The sequence below is a fragment of the Phaseolus vulgaris genome, chromosome 8 (assembly GCF_051622355.1).
Source record: "Phaseolus vulgaris cultivar YP4 chromosome 8, ASM5162235v1, whole genome shotgun sequence".
Lineage (NCBI taxonomy): Eukaryota > Viridiplantae > Streptophyta > Magnoliopsida > Fabales > Fabaceae > Phaseolus > Phaseolus vulgaris.
Genome location: NC_143505.1, coordinates 5,765,797 through 5,786,832, shown reverse-complemented (window position 1 = coordinate 5,786,832; position 21,036 = coordinate 5,765,797). Strand labels below are relative to the sequence as shown.

Here is a 21,036-nt window from a genome sequence, read left to right as displayed (position 1 = left end):
TCTCTTTTTAATTCAGAAAACATTTGTTCACCATTTTTCTCTTCTTTTAATTTGTTTTCACTTTTCCTTAAATCCAAAAAAAGTAAACAAATATTAAGTTATCTTCCTAAATAAAAATCATTAATATTTGTTTTTATAAATTTTCAAATATATTAAATATTTGTATTGTTTTAATTTTAATTTCGTAGGCATTTTCTTACATTTGAGTGATAAAATGGTATGTTCTTAAATATTAATTAACAAATAAAAAGAAATTAAAATACTCACATAATTAATAACTTAAAAACTAAACCTAAATTCAATTAACTACTTTCATGATACTATAGTATTCAACAAAAATACAAGATTGATTTTGTGATGTGTGTCTATACTGTGTTTAGCAAAGTTGTTTTCATAACATCCTAAAAATTTACAAAAGTTCTATTGGATTATCTAATTTTGTTATATATATATTATATTATATTGTTGACAAAGAAAATTACAAACCAAAGTCTATTAGTTCATTTATGTTAAAATTATTTGTATTTTTAATTATGATTAAAGGTCCAAGTCCAAAACAAGCCTCACATGAAAACATCATTGAGATATAAGAAGACAAAATCTCAAAAGTCAAACTTCAAAATTTTATGTTATGATTTAGTCAAATTATGAGGTGCTCATGTCAACCTTGTGTTCCACAATGTTGAACACCGATAAAAAATACCAAAACATCCTTAATAAAACTCATTTACATAAATGTTTTTTTATAAAAATTATTTTAATGTAAAAGAAATAACTTATACTTTAAAAAATTACATTAAACTTGAATATTATTTTTACAGATAAAAAATTATATCAACAACTCTATGTTAGTTAACACTTTCCTGTGTCACAAAGTCAATACTTACCATATTGATTATATAGTAACATTTTTTTACACTTTATATGCAACTAGTAAATAACATCTTATCTTATAAATAAAAAAACACAAATATTTCATCAAATAAAAAGAAATAAACTCTATTAAAAGGTGATTTTGATTCATTTTTAAGAATTATGCATGTGAAGAATTATCTTCTAAAAGAGTTTTTGAATTTAGATATAATATAATAAAAAAAATATAAACTGATAATGTAGTTTACTCATTCGTACCAACAACATGTACGTGTGATCAATAATGTTGATAATAACACATATCATTGACTTTAACATGGATAATCTTATTTTATTTTCTTTTTCTTTTATAATATAGACTTTGTTTACATTGATTAAAAATGCTATTAATTTATAATATACCTTCCAAGTATAATAAAAAATTATTAAAATTTATAAACTTTACTTAATTTTTACTTATAATTTTAATTTTTAAATTAATTATGATCATTTAAAAAGTTATATAGAGTGATAAAGTCCTCAAGTAAAATTTGATGTGAGGGAAAGAACTAAATATTTTTTTCATTCATCTATATTTTTAAACATAAATTTATACTAATATATCACTCAAGAAATTTAAACTCTAAAGAAAAGTGCATTGATATCACTTAGTTAAAATTCACACATTATTTGTAATTTATTATTTTTTTAATTTTATATTTTTTTTGTCACATCATTTTCATGGAAGTGCACATCACGCAGGGAGAAAGGTCGTGGGCAAAACAGCAAAGAACAAATGGAAAGTTTAGTTCAACGGTTGCCAGGAGGTGTTTTTCTCATGTCCCATCCTACATTCGACAGACACAAACACCCAATGGCTAAATTAAATTTAACTTAATAAATTAAATTAATCAAATTGAGTAAATAAATAAAGTTAAAAACTATGTGTCTCTCTTCTCTCTCTCTCCCTTCACCCCTAATTCCAATTGTACCTTCTTCCTCTTTCTTTCTTTTTTTCTTTCCAAAGATATAATCTTTACCCTTCACACCAAAACCCCTTTTGGTTTCCTTCCTCAAATTTGCATCTGGAATCTGGCTTCTCAACACTTCGAACCAACATGGTTTCACATGGAGCTTCCTGTGCTGTGTTTTGGTCTGTGTTCATGATGATTATCACTTTCAGTTTTGCTGGGGACATAGTGCACCATGATAATATTGCTCCCAAGAGGCCTGGCTGTGAGAACAACTTTGTCCTGGTAGCTGAGATAATGGATACAAATTTTGAAGTTTTGTTGGTGTCTGATGTGAATTTGATGCATATTTGATTGTGAAGATGCACACTTTATTTTTTAAAGAAAAATTGGCTTTGTTGTTTGTTAGGGTGCTCAAGAGGTAGTGGAAGAAGGAAAAGAAGACTAATTATTATTTTCTTCTTTTAGTTTTTTTTAACTCGTTCTCAAAAAAATTGGGGAGTTGGGTTTGATTAAAATTCAAATTTTAGTTTCTTAGTTTTAGAAAGATGATATTTTTTAATTCTCTTCTGCACCTTGACCTCCCCCCTCCTCCACAAACCCTGCGGTGCATGCTCAGTTGAAGTACTCTCTTCTTCTGTTCTTAAATTAAACCATAAGATGTTTAATCATGTTTTTAGATTGTTTGTGGCATCAAGTTGTGGAAGTAAAAATATACTTGTTTTCTCCTTTTCTTCTATAAATTAATCTCTGGCAAAATTTTCAGGATACAGGGGGAAAGAGGGAAAACACTGATATGGGAGTGGTTTAATTAATGTTTGTTACAAGTTTTAAAACAAATAATTGCCCTGTTTAATTTACAGTGGAGTTTGTCTGACAATTGTAATGCAGAGATCTGTTATCTGGTTGAAGTATGGTAGCTTTATTTGCTACAGTTGATATTATATATTTAATTTCATCATTTTTCTCCTTCTTTCTATATAAACAATCATGTCAATTCTCTCATCTTTCTCACTTGAGGTTGACTCAGCTAGACTTAGTTTTCTGGACACTACTAAAAGACCTGAAATTTTTTAATTTTTGTTTAAAAATTTGTAACAATTATCTGTCTCTTAAAATTCTGTAGTCTTGTGCCACTTTTCTCCTTCATGCGCCTTCTTCCATGCTTGAGTGCTTTCTAAATTGGAATTTGAACAAGATGATAGTGACCAGAAAAATGATAAAGACTTTTGTAAAATCTCAGAACCAAAATTGTAAACCTTTTGGCCTATGTCTTTCTGTGTTTAAGCAAACAACCATGTGGCATGTTGCAATTTTCTTACAAAGATTGGTAGGTATAAAGTATGAATGAGTCTTTTCTTTAACAATTTTGACTCATTGCTCTTTCGATAGGTAAAAGTTCCAACTTGGATTGATGGTGTGGAAAACTGTGAGTATGTTGGCGTTGGTGCAAGGTTTGGCCCTACACTGGAATCAAAAGAAAAACGTGCTAACCATACTAGAGTTGCAATTGCGGATCCTCCTGATTGTTGTAGCCTACCTAAGAATAAGGTATTCTAACTTTAAGTTTTAGAACTAACCAAATGCAACTCCTCTGCGTGTGAAGCATAGATGTTCAGATTATAAAGCTTTAATTTTTTAGATACTTGTAAGTTAGTAATATGGAGTGTCTTGCAATTTGTTAGCTCACTGGCGAGATCATTTTGGTGCACCGAGGACAGTGTAGTTTCACAACCAAGGCAAATATAGCTGAAAAAGCTGGTGCTTCAGCCATGCTGATTATAAATTACCGTACAGGTGTTTGCATGCAATTTTTGTTTTTTTGAACCTATAGTTTGTTTTATTTTCCTCTTCTCCATGCCTAATTTACAGTTAAAAGTGATGTGATCCTGTGGTTCGTAGTTTCATAAAGAATGCTAAATTTTTGTTTCTTATTTGTTTATTTGTCCTTTACTTATTAGAATAAACAAACATTTTGCAATGCTGTGTGTCTTGCTTGTGTAACCAACTATTTATGTCCTTGTTATGCAGAACTTTTCAAGATGGTTTGTGAAGCAAATGAAACTGATGTTGATATTGGAATACCTACTGTCATGCTTCCACAAGATGCCGGTGAAAACTTGAAAAATCACATACTAAACAACTCAGTGGGTATGTTTCAATTTTTCTTTTGTACCTATTCTTTTGTGATAAGTTAGAGTTTTCCTTCAGACAAAAGTTTAAATTAACTACTTTACGTTATGATTCTTGATCTGATTATTCTTTGCATTTCTCCGTTCTTTAGTGTCTGTGCAGTTGTACTCTCCATATCGTCCATTGGTTGATGTTGCAGAAGTGTTTTTATGGCTTATGGCTGTTGGTACTATTCTCTGTGCTTCTTACTGGTCTGCCTGGACTGTGAGAGAGTCTGCCATTGAGCAGGAGAAGCTATTAAAGGTTACCTAGTTTCTTTTCATGCCATTTTATTCATTTTTTCTTATACAAGGATAATATTATTTTGGTGAGAGAAAGAAGGAATACAAAGTTAACAAAGACACACAGAAGAAATTCTGAAAGGAAACAAACACATTAGAACATCGAAGTTCTTGTGCTCCTTGCAGACTTCGCATGGAGGTTTCCTTAGCAAAAGTTTATTCCCTTTTTGAAAAAAAAGTAATTTGTTTTTTTGTAAACAAAGCTTTCTTAAAGTAAAAGAAAAAGTCATTAATTCAATTACTAGCATATATATACTACGTTTGTATTGCAGGATGCTTCAGATGAATATGTAAATGCAGAGAATGCCGGTTATAGTGCTTATGTGGAAATCAGTACTGCAGCAGCAATATCGTTTGTTGTGATTGCTTCTTGTTTCTTGGTTATGCTTTACAAATTCATGACATCATGGTTTGTTGAAGTTCTGGTGGTTCTATTTTGCATTGGTGGGGTTGAGGTGAGTTATCATTTTCCCAAGCTCGAATGACTCTTAACTTTTCTCATCTTCTGTATGACTTGCGCCACATCTTGGTGGTTATTTTCACCTGTTTATACTTAGCAACATTTTACTTCCTTCACATCTAACCCAATTCCCTATCCATATTTTAAAAGTCTTCTGTGTGGTATTCTGCTCATATCCTCTTTAGAGATGTTTCTATATTAGACTTGAAGACAGGTTGATATGCATATGCTTCGATATCTAATGATTGGAATATGATGGATATGGGAAAAAGGAAAAGAAAAAGACAGTTCCGTCTCCTACCCCCAAACTAAAGAGGGAAAATGGGGCATTGGATGGAATATGCTGCATTCAATCCTGTTCTGCTTCTTCTCCATTTCATTCCTGTCCATCAATGCAGACATTGTTATCTGTTGATTTTAAGGAACAAAGGCAGTGGCTAATAGAGAAGAAAAGATGCAAAACTTACAAGAAATAACAGATTAAGAGATCACGTTTCATGATTCTAGCCACTTCACTGATAGCTTAGTTGAAAAATAGGAAATAGCTAATCCACTAACAGCTAATGAAGCAGACTAAATTTGACTTATTCAAACTGAAACAAATCTAAAAGCCTCCTCAAAATATACAACATCCAAAGGCACATTCTCAACACTCCTCCTTGCTTTGGAGGCTGCAGACTCCTAGCTTCTTCCTTCGGAATTCAAACCTACTGAGTAGTGGAAAAGATTTGGTGTACATGTCAGCAGCTTGGTCTTCTGTGCGACAGTAAACCAGATTTATATTGCCATTTTCTTGAACTTCCCTTAAGTGAAACAACTTCACATTAAAAGGCTTGGTCTTCCCATGAAACACAGGATTATGTCAAATCGAAATTGCTGCTTGGTTATTGACAAAAGCTTCTGTGCTTTTATCCTCCTGCTTTAGATCCAAATCTGTTAAAATATTCCTCAACCAAATTACTTGAATCACAGCTGCAATAAACTCAGCTTCAGCTGTTGACTGAGCTACAATCTCTTGTTTCGTAGAACACCAAGAGAAAACACTTGACCCATACTAAAACGTAGCCTGAAGTACTTTTCATATCATCCAAGCTACCTGCCCAATCACTATCAGAAGTCATGTACCTGGTAGTACTTAACTCCATAGTTGATGGTCCCTTTGATGTATCACATGACTCTTTTTGCTGCCTTCAAGTAAACCTCACTAGCACGGTTCATGAATCTTGACAGCATGCTAACTGGAATTAAGATGTTAGGTCTTGTAGATGTAAGATACATTAGACATCCAATTAAGCTTCTAAAATGTGCTTCATCAGCTCCATCCTCCTTACTGAGCATCTGCTTTTGATTCATAGGATTGTTCATTATTTTGCATTCATCTAGTTGAAATTTTTTAGGATTTCCTTTGCATATTTTTGTTGACAAATAAAATCTCATTTTTATTCTGAAGGATTTCCATGCCAAGAAAATAGGTCATAAGACCAAGATTAGTCATTTCAAAGACATCCTTCTTTGGCTGCTTGAATTTATTAATTAGTGCTAGATTGCATTCTGTCACCAAAAGATCATCAACATACAAAGAAATGATTAAAATATCAGCATCAACACGCTTGCAATTGAGTGTAGCTTCAGATTGGCTCTTCTGAAAGCCCAAGATTAACAAATGATCATTGATTCTACTCTAGGGCCTTGTTTTAAGCAGGACAGAGCATTTTCAGCAAATATACTTTTCTTGCCCTTTGATCATAAAACCTCTGGTTGCTCAACTTGAATCTCCTCCTGCAAAAAACTATTGAGAAAGGTTGACTTGACATTAACACTTGTCACCCGTTTTGTGCAACAATGACAAGTAGCAACCTTACTCTGTCAAGCCTTGGTGCTGGAGCAAAGGTATCTGTATAATCAACTCCAAAAGTTTGAGAATAACCCTTCACATTGAGTTTTGTGCAAAACACCCACTTCACCCCTTTTGATATTTCTGTCATGAGGTCTTGGAACCAGCTCCGCACCCAAGTTTGAATTTTCTGAATCATGGACATCTCTTTCATTACGGCTATGGCCAATAAATATTTCAGGTTCAGCTCTTTTGTCAAGTTTACGTGTGAGTAGCACAAACAACCAAATATTTTTAAAAAATTTAGGGCAGGTTTAAAACCAAACCAGGCTTCAAAAGGAGTTTGATTTTTAATTGGATAGTTTGAATACTTTTAATTGCATTTTTATAATTTTTATACTCATTAACTTCTATGCCAGTATTGGTCAGTATACCACAATAATTAGATAAGTTTTTTATACTTTATCATGATTATAATTACTTGTGGTCATTCTTAAACATGGATTTCTCATGATTAGATTTCAGTGGTAACTTTAGATTAAGTTTATAACATTATATTATAGCCATGTCGTGTCTTCAATTTTTAAAATGCCGATTTCACTTGTCCATAATTTATCATATTCGAATATTGCATCATAATCTGTGCTTCCTAGGTCATAGGATTGCAATCTGCAACGTGATGTTATTGTTGATATATAGCAGCTGAATGAATCTTTATTCTCTACGTGCTTTCAGGGACTACAAACTTGCTTGGTGGCTCTGTTATCATGGTATGTCTTTCATCCTTGTTTCCTTATTGTTTGAATTTGTGGTGCTCATTGGTTAACTTTTTATGAGTTAAATAATGATTAACAAATTTTATTGTTATTATAAATGGCGGGAGGGTAGCAAATTTGGGGATTGAATATTTGACTAAGTGGCCGGTGGCTAGCCTGTCATATATAGCATTTAACTCTGAATTCTATACACCAAATTTGGCAACTGACTGGTATAATTATAATTGCTGAAAAATAAATTTTTTACATAACTTCAGCATGGTCAAGGTTTTTCTCCTTACAGCTTTCCAAGAAACAATATTCATACTGTTAAGTAGATTGTTCATTCTACAAGATTCCCTTGTAATTATATTAATTTGACATCACATTGTGTACAGTTTCAGATGGTTCCAACATGCTGCACAAACATTTGTGAAAGTACCCTTCTTTGGTGCTGTATCATATCTGACAATTGCTGTTACTCCCTTCTGCATAGTGTTTGCTGTGCTTTGGGGTGTTTATCGCCATGTATCATTTGCTTGGGTTGGTCAAGATATTCTTGTAAGAATAGTTATGCTACCTTTAATGTGTTCTTTTTGGTGGAATCTTCTTTTGTACTTTTTTCTGCTCATTATTTTTCCTACTTGCAGTTTTGACTAATATAGAAATGTGTGATGTAATCACGAGCTCTGCCCTTGCTGCACAGGGCACGATTTTCTTCCTAGGCATTGTAATGTATCTGATGCTTTCAAACGAGTGTGGTCTTATAGTCATTAAAATGCTGACTCGAGCATATTGCTCTGAGTTTGACAAACAAAGATCTGGTTATAAAGTCATAAACCAAAATTCTAGAGGAAAACATATTTCTATTGCTTATCTGAACAGCAATAGTCTTCTCTCACTGGGTGAGAAACTGAGGTCGGCTCTGTGGATCATACAACACCATTGGACTTAAGTTATAAATCAGTAAAGTTCTCAGGAACACTGAAAAATAATATTAAAAATGATCAGATTCCTAACCTTTGCTTTCTATGCAAGAAACTAGGATTTCAATTGATAGTGCCAAATGATTGTAGATTGTTCTTGGTCAATTGTTATTGTTACAATGTTTTCTTATTATTTTTTCTTTTTCAGGTAGGATACATGCTATTTCAATTGCTCTCTTATCACTAAAAATACTTGCTCCAGTTGAACTTTTTCGATTTATGTTTATAATAATCTGGACTTAGTTTTCTTAGTCGCTAGCTTGCAAACTTTTATTAAATTATTGACCTTTTTTTTCAATCGTTTACTCTTTAGGGTATCACATTGATAATTACAGTTCTTCAGATTGTGCGGATACCTAATCTCAAGGTGATTATCCATACTTCAGCTTGTCTCTTGCACCATTGCCTACTTGGGTTGTATTTTGAAAGTCTTGAAAATTAAGCTTAGGATGTATAAAGGGGTCTCCATTTCAGTTAAACAATTAAATATGGATCTGCCGTGTATTACTGCTCTATTTAATTAACAAGATGACACTAATTTATTCATTTTTCTTTGTAAGGTTGGAACTGTTCTTCTCAGTTGTGCCTTCCTTTATGACATATTCTGGGTGTTTGTCTCTAAATGGTGGTTCCATGAGAGTGTGATGATAGTGGTGAGTGTTTTCATGGAAGATCTCCCTTGGACCTTCTTCACAGAGATTTTTATTTATCTCATTCAACATGATGCTTTTCTTCTCATTAAATTAATGAAACGTTTTCTCTTCTTTGCAGGTAGCTCGAGGTGATAAGAGTGGAGAAGATGGTATCCCCATGCTGCTCAAGATACCACGTTTGTTTGATCCTTGGGGTGGCTACAGCATCATTGGTTTTGGGGACATCATCTTACCAGGGCTTCTAGTTGCATTTTCACTAAGGTTGAATACTCATTCATTAAACAATTATGTTCACCTTCTTCCTTATACCATCATTTTGGAAGGAGGAAGAGAATGCTCTGTGGCTATTTCATGAACCTAATTTTTCTAATGATCGAGTATACAGGTATGATTGGTTAGCAAAGAAGAACCTTCGAGATGGATACTTCTTGTGGGCAATGACTGCTTATGGTTTAGGTATGCCATGTTTGATCTGGGGGTACTTTTTCATTAGATAGAATGTCTTAGAAGGGTAATTTTCTGATGTATCTGAACCTACTTGGACTGAAAATATGCAGGTGACACTGTGTTTGGTCTTTAAATTATGTTCTTTGAACTTTGATCTGCAGGTCTCCTCATTACATACATGGCTTTGAACTTGATGGATGGACATGGTCAACCAGCTTTGCTTTATATAGTCCCGTTTACACTTGGTTAGTAAAATTATTAGACAAACTCAATTGACATTGAATTAAAAACAGATTTTGTGCAAACAGAAATACTCGGACCTATTCCATTGGCTGTTGAAATGCTGAAGTTATGCAAAACTTTATCCATGTTTTTTTGGTATAGACATACTTTATTTTTTAATAGAGCTTTATCCATGAACACTAACACCAGTTTCTGAAACCTTTTCTTTATTTGCAGGAACCTTTTTGTCACTAGGAAAGAAGAGAGGTGAACTAAAGGTTTTATGGACAAGAGGGGAACCAAAAATACCTTGCCCTCATATCCAAGAGGATCAATCAACAAACCAGTAATCCCCAGCACAATTAGCATCCTAGGTGTTAGTTTACAGAAGACTTATAGCAAATCTTAGAAGACTGTAACATCTGTAACTTTGTCATAACCAAATTTCAGCCAAATGATATTATAGCATGTACTTAAAATCAGCACCCGAGACTGGAGATACCCCCCCACAACTGTTAGATGTTGGAGGACCCCTTGCAAAACTATTTTACTGTAAGAATAGATCTTTTTTCTGAAATAGAAGATGGACTGGAATGAGGAGGTTCAAGAGATTTGTTTTCTGATTCTGGCTCTGCCTTAGGGACATGTTTTTTTTAGACCTTTTATATTTATGCTTCCACGAGGATCTGGCTAAATTATGTATTTTAGTGGCAAGCCAAATGACAGGCATGGACAGCTTTCAATCAATGGAGAGAAGGTTGGGAGATGATGATGATGATTTGGAACTTATGAACTGTGAAGAATACGAATGAATATCTGTTATTTCATTTATGAAATTAAATAATGTACCAAATATGCTTGCAGTACTGAATCTGTCTCAGTTTTCACCAGCAACTTTAATTCCAACTGGATAGCAACAACACACAAAAGCACCTCCAAATGATCTCTATCAATCTCAAAGGATCGGGAAGATTACTTAGGCAAGGGAAATTAGAGGAAATGAGAAGGTCGTATATGCATCAGGATTAGCTCGGCAGTCTAAAGACACGATTCTTCATTTCTCCTGTTCAATCCATTATCACTGTAAAATATCTATACTGACACTCAATCAATGCATTGATAAATCACCTGAAGAGGATTATGATAACATGTTCAAAAGGACAACTATTTAATGGTTTGTTAATGCAAGATCAAGTAACAGTATAACACTTCTGTTTCGTATAAAATTACAAAAATCTTACAAAGGAGCTTTTAATCACAACTAGAAAAAAGAAACCAACGAAAACCAAATGAACACGACTTATGTCATCCACACAACCTCAACCTTTTTTTATTTCTTTCCTATGAGTTTACAAGAGAAAGCCCCCAGCAGCAAATAGCACCAGAGCTGAACACCAATAATGAACAACAAAGAATCAATTTAAACAGTAAAATGAAAATAACTGACATGCAACAATTTTCTAGCATATGTCAGCATCTCTCAAAATTGTTAAAGCCATTCGTCATCTGGGTAGGCTTGCAATCTTTTACACACTCATTTCCAGTCCATCCAAGTCGCAATCCTGTACATGAAATGTTTTTATTTAGTTGCATTTCACAGTGAAAGTGAGTGAAATGAATGGAAAATTGCCATTTTGAACAGGCTGCCAAAAATACCGAAGTCAAGAATGTGCTTTATTACTATATCGCATACCAAATAAATCGAACACTACTCCAGAAGATAACAACAGACTGAAAGATTACCAATTAATCTTGCCAAGTTCAGTTGTAAGGTTAGAAGTTTCTTTGGCAATGATAGGGCACCATGGTTCTACAAGTTGATAGGACATGGTAAGATGTAATATTTACTTTGCATAACAGGCATTCTAACAGATAACTTGTATAAACTAAGTAACAAAAAGAAACAAATTTGTATAAACAATAAAAGGAGCACACCAAATACATGTCATCAACTTTAGCTGACAAACTGTAGAAGCTAATTTTAAAAAAGAAGATAATGAATGCAGGAAAATTATTATACAAATAAGTTTTTTCAGTAAGAAACATTTTTAGAATTTTTTTAACTTCAGTTAGCAAGCATAGAATGAAAGGACAAGTATAATAATCACTCAAAAACAGTGAAAAAACGTACAAGCATTTCGCCGTAGAAAACTATTTCCATTGGGACTAAAAAGCATTGTCTTCCTTTCATGTCCAGATGATAAAAGTTCTTGCATCCTCTCCGGCCAGTCAGAGTTCAATCGGCGGGCAAAATCTTCGACTTCCCTGTGTTCAAATGGTCACCAAGCACACATAAGGTTTGCATTACACTCTCCTAAAAGCACATTTATATAACATCACCATAAAAAACCCTTTACATCAAAATGTTACCTTCTACACCTAAAATGATGAAAAGAAAAGACAGTTAATGCAAGGGTAGCTATTGGACCCTGCACATGTAAACACTAATTTTGTTTAAGAGCAGGGAGATTCGTACAGCTGTAACTAGGAATGTTAATTATAGTTAGTGAAGGTAGTTATCCAATTGTAACTAATTCAAGATGCTGTCATCATCATCATATATATATATATATAATTAATATCTGAAACTGAATTCACTTCAGCAGTGATCAGCACATTTTGAAATAAAACTTCACACTATTCTCTGAAAATTCTTCTCTTCAGTTTCTGTTGATTACAGTTTCAAAAACTATTTCTATTCCTGTTGTAAAGAATAATGCTGACTATGCTATAACCAGCCATTCTCTTTTTACGTGGCATGGCATCTAAAACTAGGGTGTCCCAATGGAATATTCCACTCATCTATGAGGACTGTACAACCACAATGAAATATTCCACTCATCTATGAGAACTGTACAACCACAATGGAATATTCCACTCATCTATAAAAGCACTCTCAAATTTTGTTCAGCCTGCTATGTTGAAAAAACACATCGACTACCTTCTTTCTACAACTTAAAATTCACCACTAGAATTAGTATATAGTGATTTGTAGAACCTGCTCCTCTAACATCCACCAATTTTCTGTACTTCATTACTTTTATTGATGCTTATTCTAAATTGACTTGGACATGCCCACTCGAAAACAAGTCAGAAACCTTCATCACTTTTCAACAATTTAATTTCATAGCTGAAACATTGTTTAAAAGCAAACTAAACCTCTTCAAATTAATTGGGGAGAGGAGTTTCGCCCACTCACCACCAAGCTTTTGAATGACTCGGGCATTATACATAGGCTCATCTTCCCTCAAACAAAATACCAAAATGGTGTAGTAGAAAGAAAACAAAGAACACAGTCAAATTGGGTCTATCCCTACACAGTCATGCCTCTATGCCCTTAAAACTACAGGATCATGCATTTATTGTCTCATTCTTCCTCAACAAACTTCATCACTCCATCAGTTTACTTTGCAGTTCCTTACACACAATTGTTCAACCAAATGCCGAATACTCATTCCAAGAGTCTTTCAGTGTGCTTGTTCCCCTATTCTCAGACCTTATAATACTCAATTTCAATTTTAAGTCCCATGAGTGTATCTTTTCAGGGTACTGCAACTCTTACAAGGGCAACAAATGCTATCTCCTGCTGGTACATTGTTCATTTCAAAAGAAATTCAATTAAATTAAATTTCCCCACAAAGAATTCCGGTCACCTGATCCTCAACCTATTCCAGCTACAATTCCATTGGTGTACTAGTTTTTGTTTCAATTGCTGACAACTTTATACACCATTAAATACATTTAATCTAGGTAGTTATGCAGTTGTTACCAACCTTGGGTGCTAGCATCAGTATATATATATATATATATATATTGCTGATATCTGAAACTGAAATTCATTATAACAATAATCAACATATTTAGAAATAAAACATTGCACTCGTCTCTGAAATTCTCCCTCTTCTAATAATTAAAAAGTGTCAAACACTGCACTAAGTGTTGGCTCGTAAGAGTAAGATATTCAGAAGCTACAGGCTTGATTCCTTGTAAACCAATAAGAAAAGTTGTAATAAACTTAAGAAATAGTAGAAGCAGAGCTAAAGTGGCAATTCAATTACCATCATAATATTGCTAAAGACTTGCTGAGAAAATAGGGAAGTATTAGTTGCCCTCCTAAGCAAGTAATTCTTAAATACTTATACCATTATATATGTTTACCAGTATTAATAATTAAAATGAACCAGGAAGTCATTAAATATTAGATTAAATTTTTTCTTGAATACAGGCACATGCACACTATCCAAACTAATTGCATTACCCATCTAATAGTTTTACAATATTCATGGTCAAGAAAAATTAATGGTTAGTTGATATAGGATACAAAATATTACTAAATTGATCATTCTCATCCAGAAAACAACAAAGATAAAAAATACAAAAACTTGTAAAGTCCAACAAATTGGCATTGCCATATCTTCCTCTGATAAACACAAACACTTCATGCCATATTCAACACTAGATGACTCAAAAAGTACAATTTGTAGAAGTATAGTGTTCAATCATTCTGATGCCTTGTCCTCTGCATATGCTATACTCCACACACAAAATATTCTGCAATGCTACAGATCACTAATGAGAAGAAAAGCTAGTGATCTGCCACTGCAACTATGCTAAAGATAATGATAGCCACCCACAATAAAAAATAGATTTTAGAAACAACATAGTGCAAACATTATAATTAGTGTGTCCTTGGTTCAAGCCTATTCGGAGAAATAATTGTTCTTTTCTAATCAGAACTTCCTAAGAGAGCTTTAAGAAAATTATTTCTCCCAGAAAGGTATTTCCAAACATGCACTAGGAATGTAGCCCCACCTGTCAATTTTTTCCTGAAGTGCAGGATCAATCCCATCATCTATATCTCCATCGTCAAACTCCTTATGAGCAAAAACATCTTCTGTATGTGAAATTGAAGTCTCCGCAATTATATCAGCTTCAGAATTTGGGTGTCTGATGTTTTGACCATTTACTTCCTATCATGAGATAGAAAAAGGCAGCACTTGTAATTTACATGATACATAATTGATTTTTTTTCATAAAATAAAACAGAACAGAATATTTACAACAACCTTCTTAGTCACTTTAGAAGCTTCCGTCAGAGAAGAGCTCTTCTGATGTTGCTCTTTTTTCCTTCTATTTTTCTTTTTATTCTTAGAAGTTTTAATGCCCTTTGGATCTGTAACGAAATTCTTCATCATTAATTAAGCTTTAAAAGGAATTAAACCAGAAAAAAAAAAGATACAGCTCTCAAAATATTGCCCCCAAAGAATTATGAAACTATTCTAAATAAAACAAGTAAAAGCTGCAAGACATGAGTAACGAAAACTATCAACAACCATGCTATATATAGACATAATGACATAGTAGGTTCAGTGATGCCATACAATTGTCACGTTAGGAAAACGGTCAATTGTATAGTCCTCATTAGTCATTGTCATTAATATCTTCCCTCTTATTGCAATCATACCAATCATTATATCCATCATGCAGGTTTCACAGAAATAATTTCATGTGGCCCAAAAATAATATAAAATAGAAAGACTTCAATTAGGGCTGAACTGGTATATATTTCACCAATGTACAGAAAGAATCAGGAAGTAAACTAAAGAAAAATAGGGATTAAAATGCTTTACCTTCATCATCTCCATTAATAAAAGACAAAAGATCATCAACTGAACGTTTATCTACATGCTCTTCTTCAGCTTCAACACTCTGAAACATCCAAAGGACCAATTCTCATTAAATTCAACAATCTAAAATTTAGGACAGGAAAGAGATACAAGAAAACATTTCTTGGCAGCAAAAGTTCAATTTAATTGGGATGTCGTATTAAGGAATAAGGAATAAGGAATACATTATACAATCTCACATATACTTCATTTAGTACGATAAATAAAGAAACAACACTCGTACCTTCAACCTCTCACGCTCTTTTAGTTCTTTCCTCTTCTTGGCATACAATCTATTCAAAAGCCTGATCCTTGGGTCATCAGTTGTGTTTTTCAAGGGCTCCAACTTCTCTTCCTAGATCAAAAGCATGTGTGAAAAAAGAGAAATAAAGATGAAAGAAGACATAATTGGCATACAGTGTTCTCACAAGCACCAGACACCTCAGTTAGATCATCAGGCAAATGAAATATTTCGCGTATCTCCTCTGGAGATTTTCCTTCAATTATCCGTGCAAGTGCCCGACTTGTAAGATCAACCAATGGCTTCAACTGAAGGCTATCTGCAGCAGATGTCAACTCACATAGCCGCTTCGTGTCCATCCTAACAAATTTCTCATCGTAAGACTTCCTTTCCTGTACAAAGAATAACCCCCAGGTTAGATCATCTTGACATATATTGTTGTTCAGCTCTAAATTATCTTTTTAAAAAGATAATAACAATGTACAAGCATTAAAGAGGTAGGCAGAACAGGTAGTAGAACCTTGTTTGAGCGACCTGGTACTAGATGAAAACGACAATAATCAAAAATTAAGCTCAATATTGCAGGACTGACTCGCTGAGGAAGACATATTGCACAATTCTTGGAAGACCCCATCCCTTTTTGTATTATCTCTTTACAAATCAATGGGCAATACATTGCAATTTCTTGTTCCACTTGTTGGATTGAACCATCTGATGTCTCAAGCCAGATATAAGGCTTCATCATCTGAAATTTTTTATATGAAATTAAGGATCTATCGGGATTTGGGACAGAAAATAAATACACAAGCTTTTTGCTTCTCTGGCAGAACCAAATACTCTAAAGTGGGTGAATAACTCCTTTTGTCAGCTGTATTCTGTTAGTTTGTTATGGCTGATAAATTTAACACACTGAAAAACTAATCTAGTGGAGTACCAGCTCATTAATAATTAATTTTAATGATACTGAGTTCTTTGATAATAATTAACAAATTGATACTTAAACCATACTAGTACTGATTAACATACAGGAAAACTAATCCAGCTAAATTTCTCTAAACCCATCATCCTTTCAAGAGCCAAAACTAAAGATAATTCATATTCTTGTCTAAAATCTCAACCTGTATAACACCACTTAATTATCTACAGTTTCTAAAATCTCAACTACTCCTGAGGGGAAAAACAATAAACATTGTAAAAGGGTGATATTCACAACAAAATTTCACTTATTCAAATATTTTTAAATTGAGAAATTCAGATACAGTAATGGTTAAAGATCACATATCGACTAGAAATATGACAAAATGATAATTTATAAGTGAGTGCAAACCTCAGATTTCAAGCCAGTTTTGTGAGGTTGAATTAAGTATAAAGTTCACTTTCTGAGATGGTATCAAAGTCTATCCTAACAAGCGTTCTCTACTCCAATGCTTGAGAAGTTCAACTCTCGGAGGGAATGCTTACAAGTAGATTTTGTGAAGTTCAATTAGGTTTAAAGTCTACTTTCTAAGACGGTATTAAAGTTTATCAAAGCCTATCTTATCGAGATTTGTTGGACCCATTGTGACACCTGCAATCAGACCCCGCACAAAAATGTTCAATCTTCAACATGAGAAAGTCTGTTAAAGATTCTACATCAATTAGATATATGATCAAATTATAATATATAAGTGGGTGCAAACTCACTTTTCAACCCATTTTTATGAGTTTGAATTAACTTTAAATTCAACTTTCTAAGAGTAACAAAGATTAATACTAATCAAGTTCTTAAACATATACAACAAAATGTGCTCTTTACCCTTTACAAATAAAGAATAAAAGAACAAATTAAGCAGGCATGGCTACTAAATAAAAATGAGACGAACAAGATAAAAAGCCCAAAGTGATACAACTTTAAGTAAAACTTTAACCTCTGAACTATATGGATAGATTAAGAAGAAAAAAAAACTCAGTAAAAAAAGTAGCATACCTCCGGTTTAATAACTGCCATGTCAATTTCTGACATATTAAACCAATTTGAAAAGTAAAATCTATTGATGAAAGTTTCTGTGATGCAAGCAATATTAGCCGGGGTACAGATTTAAACTTCAAATTCAGACAGCCAGATAATGCATCCAGTTGTAATAGCAATTCTGCAATCAGGATTAAGAAGCTCCAGCAGCATCTCTCAAATGCATGGTCCGTAAAAATATTTGCAAAACAGATGTAAACTTGCAAAAGAGAAGAATGGAGAATAATTTAGCACCTTGCAAGTTTAGAGCGACAACTGTAAAAAAACAGAACAAGAAGTCACTATGAGCAGAAAATGCCATTATAGAAATGAATAGTAAGTAAACATATACTACTTACAAATTAAGGATGATAACATAAACATGTTGACCGTAACAAAGTGCCAAAAATGGTAAATTCTCTAAAGTAATTCACACACATACGTAGATGCAGAGCGAAGGATGCCTTTATTGCTATTCAAATCTATATCTACATAGAGAGTTTGAACCCATAGTTTTTGCTTCACCAATAGGTGCATGCAAATACTTATAATGATTTAACAAACAACAGCCCTATTTTCATTTAGGTTTTTTTGAACAAGTGATCAACCGTTGCATTATAAGCTATGTGCTATTTGTGTCTAAGATATCATTGTAAATTTCTTAGTTTTATAACAAAAAATAGTTATTAGTACTTTTTACATATCAAACAACAAACACCTAATGCACCCTCTTACACCAATTCTTAAAAAGGAAACTTCGGATGCAAGAATTGCAGAATAGCCTAGCAAGCTACCCTTAAATTCATCTAATCAATACTTTGCTCTTGTTTAAAAATTCTACAAAAACTTACAGTCACAAGTTAGAAGTTTCTTTTACCGTCTTGAAAAAACTTAAACCATATAAAAACTCACAAGGACCAATCTTTCATTATCACCCAGCATCCTCCAATTATATCACATTAATTCTCATATAAAAACAGGCACTCAAGTAGTAAACCAAAAGCACTTCCCCATCACATCAAGAATTCCCATTCCCATAACACTACAACTACAATCACCCGTCTCCAGTACAAGTCATTGCAGACTAAAAAAGACAACCTAAACTTTATCATTTCCATTGCAAAACAAAATCACTAACACTATCCTTGGTCACAACATCATTCCCCGGTAGCAAAAATAAATAAATAACCCAACAGCAACAGCAAAAACAGCAACATATAAAGGTTACGTGGGGTCACACAAAAAAAACACATTTTGAAGATGACCCGCGATTATTTACCACGTGCTAATGTCGGAAAGGCACTAAGATGTGGCAAAGATAAAATGGGAAACGTTTTCTTGCATTCAAATAGAGCTAGGCAATCCATGTGTTAGAGAGAGAGAGAGAGAGAGAGAGAGAGAGCAAGAGCGAGAGAGGAAGAAGAAGATGAAGAGGTGGAGGAAGAGGAAGAGGAAGAGGGGATTGAGTACCTGAGAAGAGAAAGAAGAAAGGGGTTTGCTTTGAAATGGAGGGAATTGGCGGTTGTCGGCGATGGACAGAAATGGATAGATAGAATGGAAGAGAGAGAAACAAGAGAGAGAAAGAGATTTTGATTTAGATGAATAAAAATATGAAAGAAAATTGGAAAAGAAGAGTTTTTTTTTTAATTCTTATTGTTGAGATACAAAATTTGCAGAATGAGGAGGAGTTGTACACGACGCCGTATAGAGCTGAGAGCCTTTTTGTCTCCTTTTGAAATGGGTTGTGATGGGCCTTGTATTATTCAACCACAAAAGTTTGCTTCCTTCACCCCTCAATTTGAACCTGCACCCCCACAGCTTTTCAAAAGATAATTTTATACTTTTTTTAAGTCATTTTTGTTCTGGAAAATTTTATGAAATAATTTTTTTGAAATTTATGAAATAAATTTTAGAAAATATTTTTTAAATAAACTTTCCAGAATGCAATAGGGGTGCAAGAAGTAATTCCCTTTAACCTCACAGAGTTGGGCTGACCAATGAGATCTGGTTTTGTGATTCATTGAAACTTGCACCCCTACATTTTTCTTCCAGAACCCTTACATTTTTTAAAAAACCAACATTAACCTTCCTATTTTTATTTGAAAATTCATCATTTTGGGGTTTATAGGTTTCCAGAATGTAGGTTATGTAGGTTATGTGAAATCTATGGATTGATGAATCCATAATATATTTTTTTTACTTATGAATTGATGGATTTGGAATGATTTTTTGACTCATGGATTGGTGGATCCGAAATGTATTTTTTGACTTAAAGATTGGTGAATCCACAATGTATTTTTTGACTTATAAATTGGTGGATGTGGAATATATTTTTTGACTTTTGATATTTAGTTGTGATTTTCAATAATTTTTTGGAATTTCATGAAAGATTTAAATTTATAGAAGTTAAGTAATAGATAAGTTAAATAACATATAAATGAAATACTCATAAATTTATAATTTTTTAAGTTTTTAATTGAAAATGGTGTTTTGACTTAAAACTTCAAAGCTAATTTATAACTCCAATCAAACTCATGTTAACCCTAGTAACAAAATTTGAAGACGTATTTGTTTATAAATTCAGTTTATAATCTTCACTAGGTTTATTAGAATTCAAAATCAAATTTAATAATTTATCAGAAATTGAAAATAATAATTCTTTAAAAATAGTAATTTATGAAAATCGTTGCACTCAAACTTTTATGTATTTAATTACGAGATAGGATCCATTGATACCAAATGTTAAGCTTATATTAATAATTTTCCATGTGATAGGAATTTAACAACTCTAACTATTGAATTATTTGATATTAAATTTTACATAATTTAGACATTCGTTAATGTGTTACCTAACAACATGATTTACTTACAGTTTAATAGAATATTACAATAAAATAGTGTTTAAATATTAATTAGGTTTTTATTTGCATTAAATTTTATAATTTTAGTATATTGTATTTAAACTTTAAAAACTTTGTTGGAGCTTCTTACTCCTAAAATTCAATTCTCAAGTTGCAACTACCAAATATTAGAAGGGCATTTAAAAATTAATTAAATAAATAACAGTTTATATTCAAATAAAATATTTTAATTAAAAATAATGAAAAATTCACTTATTACACACTTAAATAATTAACATGTCATTTATTCATATACTTATTTTTATTACCTATATCTATTATACAGAAGAACATTTGAATTAACACGTTATTGATGTTTTTTACCTGACAATATTTATTTCAATATTTAGCAACACAATCAATAAATATGATTAAAATATAAACAAAATTAAAATGATTGTATCAAAACTGTATTTTTTGCAATTGTAATTAATTTTTAATGAACTCCATTCTTCGAGAAACACATGTTCCCATATAAAACCACAAAACACTTTAACGTTGGTCAAGCCTCCACGTGTCCAACCAAATATTCCACGTATGAAAATAACATCACCTCAGAAAATAACATCACTTGCTATTTTTGAAATA

General features: G+C 32.7%; 2 protein-coding genes across 8 annotated transcripts; one reads left to right on the top strand and one right to left on the bottom strand.

Moving 5' to 3' along the window:
• The first annotated feature begins 1,743 nt into the window (after positions 1–1,743).
• Positions 1,744–10,261, top strand: LOC137826184 (signal peptide peptidase-like 4). Of its 2 annotated transcripts, XM_068632066.1 has the most exons (14): positions 1,762–2,108; positions 3,216–3,374; positions 3,509–3,620; positions 3,855–3,974; positions 4,108–4,259; positions 4,570–4,752; positions 7,327–7,361; positions 7,745–7,907; positions 8,646–8,699; positions 8,893–8,985; positions 9,104–9,246; positions 9,371–9,441; positions 9,594–9,677; positions 9,892–10,261. In XM_068632066.1, exons 1-14 carry the CDS (start codon positions 1,971–1,973, stop codon positions 10,002–10,004), a joined length of 1,620 nt encoding a protein of 539 aa, XP_068488167.1. In that variant the 5' UTR covers positions 1,762–1,970; the 3' UTR covers positions 10,005–10,261. The 2 variants fall into 2 exon arrangements, with proteins under 2 accessions (XP_068488168.1, XP_068488167.1); XM_068632067.1 differs by lacking the exon at positions 3,509–3,620 and having other exon boundaries at positions 1,744–2,108.
• Positions 10,262–10,962: 701 nt separating this feature from the next.
• LOC137826185 (SKP1-like protein 21) lies at positions 10,963–17,824 on the bottom strand. Of its 6 annotated transcripts, none has more exons than XR_011083422.2 (10): positions 17,528–17,824; positions 16,082–16,306; positions 15,738–15,953; positions 15,565–15,675; positions 15,285–15,363; positions 14,721–14,827; positions 14,467–14,624; positions 11,786–11,919; positions 11,398–11,464; positions 10,963–11,216 (listed from the first exon to the last, which is right to left on the bottom strand). XR_011083422.2 is itself a non-coding variant. In XM_068632069.2 (9 exons), coding segments are annotated over exons 1-9 (1,044 nt in total). In that variant the 5' UTR covers positions 17,564–17,824; the 3' UTR covers positions 10,963–11,214. The 6 variants fall into 6 exon arrangements, 2 of the variants coding, with proteins under 2 accessions (XP_068488170.1, XP_068488169.1); XR_011083426.2 differs by having other exon boundaries at positions 15,762–15,953; XR_011083425.2 differs by lacking the exon at positions 17,528–17,824 and adding an exon at positions 16,889–17,028.
• Positions 17,825–21,036: the final 3,212 nt, after the last annotated feature.

Coding starts and splice junctions, on each gene's coding strand:
- LOC137826184 (XM_068632066.1), top strand. CDS start 1,971: ATGGTTTCACATGGAGCTTCCTGTGCTGTGTTTTGGTCTGTGTTCATG. Junction 7,908..8,645: donor GGGTTGGTCAAGATATTCTT/GTAAGAATAGTT, acceptor TTTACTCTTTAG/GGTATCACATTGATAATTAC. Junction 9,678..9,891: donor TATAGTCCCGTTTACACTTG/GTTAGTAAAATT, acceptor CTTTATTTGCAG/GAACCTTTTTGTCACTAGGA.
- LOC137826185 (XM_068632068.2), bottom strand. CDS start 17,563: ATGTCAGAAATTGACATGGCAGTTATTAAACCGGAG. Junction 15,676..15,737: donor CTGGTGCTTGTGAGAACACT/GTATGCCAATTA, acceptor CTTTTGATCTAG/GAAGAGAAGTTGGAGCCCTT. Junction 15,364..15,564: donor AAGAGCGTGAGAGGTTGAAG/GTACGAGTGTTG, acceptor TGGATGTTTCAG/AGTGTTGAAGCTGAAGAAGA.